The sequence below is a fragment of the Hypanus sabinus genome, chromosome 4, assembly GCF_030144855.1.
Source record: "Hypanus sabinus isolate sHypSab1 chromosome 4, sHypSab1.hap1, whole genome shotgun sequence".
Lineage (NCBI taxonomy): Eukaryota > Metazoa > Chordata > Chondrichthyes > Myliobatiformes > Dasyatidae > Hypanus > Hypanus sabinus.
In genome coordinates this window covers 191,362,839-191,368,838 of record NC_082709.1, presented here as the reverse complement: position 1 = coordinate 191,368,838, position 6,000 = coordinate 191,362,839, and the positions used below count along the sequence as shown (strand labels likewise).

At 42.2% G+C, this 6,000-nt stretch overlaps 1 protein-coding gene across 4 annotated transcripts in view; it reads right to left on the bottom strand.

Moving 5' to 3' along the window:
• Positions 1-482: 482 nt before the first annotated feature.
• The window catches only part of pknox1.1 (pbx/knotted 1 homeobox 1.1), a 273,179-nt gene continuing 267,661 nt past the window's right edge, over positions 483-6,000 (bottom strand). For 3 of the 4 annotated variants that reach the window (XM_059969035.1, XM_059969036.1, XM_059969037.1), the window contains one exon: positions 483-2,159. In XM_059969035.1, the coding sequence (XP_059825018.1) occupies positions 1,948-2,159 (212 nt within the window). In that variant the 3' untranslated portion in view covers positions 483-1,947. The remainder of the gene's footprint in view (positions 2,160-6,000) is intronic. The other variant, XM_059969038.1, reaches the window with a different exon arrangement.

Here is a 6,000-nt window from a genome sequence, read left to right as displayed (position 1 = left end):
TGAAGAGTGGAGTGACACTTACAATTTCCCATTCCTCATTATTAAACATCATTATTAATGCCTCCACAATCTCTTCAGCCACTTCTTTAGAACCCTGAGGTGTAGTTCATCTGTTACAGGTGACCCTCCTGTACTCTCTCCATCAACTAGCTCTTCTTTAGGTCACAGTTTTTTTTGCTGGAATTCTGCTTCTAGGTTCTTTTGTAACTGCTGCTTTTACCTCGATGAATAATGGAGCAACCAATTCAGAGATGCTTACAATGAACACACACTTGTTAGAACTGTGAATGCACATATATGCACACCCACAATGTGAAGGTCTCTCTGAGAAAGGCTTTGCAATCACTTACTCTGTGGGGTTACCGTGGATGCTGATCAAGACTATCTTTTGAATGAATGAATTATGAAGCACACCTGGTCCAGGGAAGCAGTGAACACACACATTTAGCCATTATTGATCAATGAACACAGTAGACCACTGATAGCATTGTAACAAGAATATAATTTAAATCTAGTATGATGCTTCTCTTCAGTTTATAAATGAGACAAATAATAATGAAGTAAACAACGCTCCTCCTAACTCAGTGGGTGAGTGTGGTGATATGAAATACTCACTCTCTATCTCTAGCTGACTCTCATGGGGTTGCAGTGAGAGTTCCTGATCCTGAGCTCAACCCAGTTCTGAGGAAACAAGCTGCTTCACAGCTTCATCTGTCTTGGCTCATAGGAAGAACAGCCAATGCCAGGAAATTGCAGACTGAGGAGGGATGGGAAGGAGTGTATGAATAATTCCCTAAGGAGCAAGGAACTGATTAGCACCCATATTCACTGCAGAGCTACGGCACTTATTCTTAAAATACTTAAAATATATAAAGCTTATGTTATTTGTATTAATGGCACAAAGAATCTCAACAAAGTTGGTCAAATAAAGAACTGAAAATGAAGTGAGCAGAAAAGAGTGAACAGACCATAGCTGAGAGGCTGATCTCTCACACTGGTTCTGCTGGTGATGATGCACAGCATATATCCAACAGGCAATACACTTGTTTGTAATCTTCCTGCACAAAGGACTGGTTCTGGCACCTAGGACACTGTTCCCATGGTGGTGCCACAGTATGATATCATTGTTCCATCATCAGCACAGAGCCTGCTCTTCTTTCCCCTTCACTAACTAGCTGTCGGGATGAAAGATGCTCCAGTAATAAACATAAAAGGGGGAAATGACATGTAGTTATGGGTTTTCACTTCAGTGAGAGTTGCACGAGTAAAGAAACAGACTGAAATCGAGTGACTGTTCAATCCAGTCCTGTACTCTAACCCTAACTCTGGTGCAAGGATACAGGAAGAAATTGCCCATGATGATTATGTAATGTGGGCATACTACTCAGCACCAGCTTCTGGCCAGTGATACACCTCCCTGACTCCGTGCTCACCACTATCTTCAAATACTACCTTCCTGTGTCTGGTGCTCACCTCAAATAGGGCTCCATTCTGTTCAGAGACCCATGCCCTCCAAAGTTAGTACAAAGTACATGGGGCACTGTCTACAAAATGTTTTTTTTTTACAATAAAATTCATTAACTATAAACCAAAGCAGGATTTGATCCAATAATTTCTTCTTGTTTGTTGAGCAGTTATGCTGAATTTCTGCAAATCACCTATCAATTACAGCCAGTTATTTCTGAATGAATGAACGAAGGCAAAGTTGTAACCTTCAGCCTGAATCTGAACGTCAATCGATAAATGTTCCCATCTTCTCAAATTAAAGCAGTTAGTTCAATGTGAGAATAATCAAGCCTCATTCATTCAATACAAGGTGAGATAGAAAAGTGTGCTCTCCTACCAATGTATAAAATAGATCAGAAATAAAATGCACTGTGAGTGCAAAGAATATAAATGTCTGGTCAGAGTGCTTCCCATGTCTTTCACGTTGTTTCCAACTTGTGCTTATTGCAGTGAGTCACTGTTTTCTAAGGCCAGGACAGTTATGTTTGTTGTAGAGAGATCACTGTCATCCTCTTCAACACTGTTACCAGAATCCTCGCCGCTCTGTCCAGCCATCATCACCTGCTGTACAGCCAGAGTTGCTCCATCAGAAGATAAAGACTGCAGACTGTCCACATTCACGTTCACTGGACTTGATATTGAGACCATTGCACCTGCAGGAGGATAAAGGAACACTCAGTTCCTCAGTGAAGAAGAGAAAGTATTGGTTTTGAGTGGGAATTGTGGGGTTTATCAGGAAGAAACTCCAATAATCTCTAAGGTTAAAAATACCACACTGGGCCATGAAGAGCAAAGATCCTAGGCCTGACCCTGTTCAACAGTTGGACTAGTTTAGTTAGGGCACACATTTGGTTTCGGTTCCCTCTGATCTTCAAGATGGAAAGAAAAGCAGTCCAGAATCCCCACCCCTACTCGAAGTGTAGCATTCCCTTTTTGATCTTTCTTGCCTGTCCTACTGAATCAAGAGTCCAGTTTCCCCAACGAACTGGGGTCCTGCTCCTCTCACTGAGCCATATCCCATTCCTCAACAGTACTCAAGTTCATTTCCTTCCCCTGAACTGTGTCCACATGCATCCAATGGAGGACAGTCCCTTCTCCTGGGTTGCACTTGAATCTGAGGGAGACCAACATTCTTGGGGATAGGTTACTAGAGCTGTTGGGAGTGGTTTAAACTAATATGGCAGGGGGATGGGAACGGGTATGATAAAGCCAAGGATGAGCCAGCAGGTTTACAAGAAGATGATGGATGTAATAAGAATGTAAGGAAGGACAAGCTAATGATTGGGTACAAATGCAGACAGAGCAAAGAATTAAACTGTACCACAGTGTCAACATTCAAAAAGGCAAAGAATGCAAGACCTGAAGGTGCTGTATTTAAATGTGCGTGAAATTTGGAATAAAGTGCATGAACTCATGATGGCACAATTAGAGATTGAATGGTATGACATTGTGGGTATCACTGAAGTCGCTGAAAGAAAGCCATAGTTGGGGGTTAATGTTATTAATATATTCGAGGATATACCTTGTATCGAAAGGACAGGCAGGAGGGCATAGGCGGTAGTGTGGCTCTGTTAGTAAGAGATGGAATTACATTTTTACAAAGAGGTGATGTAGGGTCAGAAAATTTTGAATCTTTGTGGCTTGAGTTACGAAACTGCAAGGGTAGAAAAAAAATTATGAAAATCATATCTAGGCCTCCAAATAGTAGCCAACATGTGGGGTTGAGATTACAAAGGGAGCTGGAAAAGGCATGTAATAAGGGTAATGACTCAATTGTAATGGAGGACTTCAATATGCAAGGGGATTGGAAAAATCAGGTTGGTGTCATATCACAAGAGAGGGAATTTGTTGGATGCAGCTTGTGAGATACTACTCAGGGAAAGGCCATCTTAGATTGGGTGTTGTGTAATAACCCAGATCTTATTAGGGATCTTGATATAAACGAACCCTTAGGACACAATGATCATAATATGACTGAATTTATACTTCAATTTGAGAGGGAGCAGCAAAACTCATATGTATCAATATCACAATAGAATAAGGGGAAATTCAGAGGCATGAGAGAGAAGCTTGCCCAGGTGGATTGGAGGATACTGGCAGGGGTGACGGCAGAGCAGAGATAGCTGAAGTTTCTGGGAATAGTTCACAGAACAAGCATAGATATGTCCCATAGAGGAAGAAGTTCACAAATAGCTGGGGTAGGCAACTGCAGCTGACAAGGTAAGTTGGATGGTTGTGGAGCTTTTAAAATCCAACAAAAAACAACTAAAAACTCTATAAGGGAAAAGATGAAATATGAGGATAAATTAACCAATAATATAAAGCAAGATACAAAAGTATTTTTCAGTTATATTAAGAGTAAAAGCGAGGTGAGAATTGACATTGGACCACTGGAAAATGATGCTGGTGAGGCAGTAATGGAGAACAAAGAAATGGCAAATGAGCTTAATGGGTACTTTGCATTTCCCTTCACTGTAGAGGGCACTAGCAGTGTGCCAGAGGTCCGTGAGTGTCAAGGAGCAGTAATGAGTGCTATTGTCATTGTAAAGGATAAAGTGCTAGGCAAACTCAAAGGTCTTAGGATGGATAAGTCACCTGGATCAGATGGACTGCATCTCACAGTCCTGAATGAGGTTGCAGAAGAGATAATGGATATATTGGTCATGATCTTTCAAGAATCGCTTGATTCTGGCATGATCCCAGAAGACTCGAAGATTGCAAATGTCACTCCACTCTTTAAGAAGGGAGGAAGGCAAAAAAAAAAGGAAGGAAATTACAGGCCAGTTAGCCTCACCTCACAAGGATAAGACGTGAGAGAATAGGACCAATCAAGTGTGACAGTGGAAAAGTGTATATCAAACTGGAGGAGATGGAAAAGGTACTTTATGAATACTTAGCTTCAGTATTCACTAAGAAAAAGGATGTTAGTGATTGTAGGGATGACTTACAGCGGACTGAAAAGCTTCAGCATGTATAAAGGAAGAAGATGTAAGGAAGAGGATATGCTGGAGCTTTTGGAAAGCATCAAGTTGGATAAGTCACCGGGACTGGATGGGATGTACCTCAGGGTACTATGGGAAGCGAGACAGGAGATGGCTGAGCCTCCAGCAATAATCTTTGCATCATCAATGAGGACTGGAGAGGTTCAGGAGGATTGGAGGGTTGCGGATGTTGTTCCCTTATTCAAGAAAGGGAGTAGAGATAGCCCAGGAGATTATAGACCAGTGAGTCTATAATTTCAGTGGTTGGTAAGTTGATGGAGAAAATCCTGAGAGGCAGAATTTACGAACATTTGGAGAGGCATAATTTGATTAGGAATAGTCAGCATGGCTTTGTGAAAGGCAGGTCGTGCCTTACTAGCCTGACTGAATTTTTTGAGGATGTGACTAAACACATTGATGAAGGTCGAGTCATAGATGTAGTGTATATGGATTTTAGCAAGGCATTTGATAAGGTACTCTATGCAAGGCTTATTGAGAAAGTAAGGAGGCATGGGATCTAAGGGGATATTGCTTTGTGGATCCAGAACTGGCTTGCCCACAGAAGGCAGTGTGTTTGTACATTGGTCATATTCTGCATGAAGGCTGGTGACCAGTAGTGTGCCTCAGGGATCTGTTCTGGGACCCTTCTTATAAATGACCTGGATGAGGAAGTGGAGGGATGGGTTAGTAAATTTTCTGATGACACAAAGGTTGGGGGTGTTGTGGATTGTGTGGAGGGCTGTCAGAGGACATTGATAGGATGCAAAACTGGCTGAGAAGTGGCAGATGGAGTTCAACCCGGTTAAGTGTGAGATGGTTCATTTTGGTAGGTCAAATATGATGGCAGAATATAGCATTAATGGCAAGACTCTTGGCAGTGTGGAGGATCAGAGGGATCTTGGGGTCTAAGTCCAAAAGACACTCAAAGCTGCTATGCAGGTTGACTCTGTGGTCAAGGCATACGGCGCATTGGCCTTCATCAATTGTGGGATTGAGTTTATTATCGAAAGGTAATGATGCAGTTATATAGGACCCTGGTCAGACCCCACTTGAATTACTGTGCTCAATTCTGGTCACCTCACTACAGGAAGGACGTAGAAACCATTGAAAAGGTGCAGAGGTGATTTACAAGCATGTTGCCTGGATTGGCGAGCATGCCCTATGAGAATAGGTTGAGTGAATTCGGCCTTTTCTCCTTGGAGCGACCAAGGATGAGAGGTGACCTGATAGAAGTGTGCAAGATAATGAGAGGGATTGATCATGTGAATAGTCGGAGGCTTTTTCTCAGGACTGAAATGGCTAGCATGAGAGGGCACAGTTTTAAGGTGCTTGGAAGTAGGTACAGAGGAGATGTCAGGGATGTTTTTTTACGCAGAGAATGATGAATGTGTGGAGAGGGCTGCTGGTGGTGGCAATAGATGTGGAAATGATAGGGTCTTTCAAGAGACTCCTGGATAGATACATGAAGCTTAGAAAAATTGAGGGCTACAGGTAAGCTAGGTAGTTCTAAGGT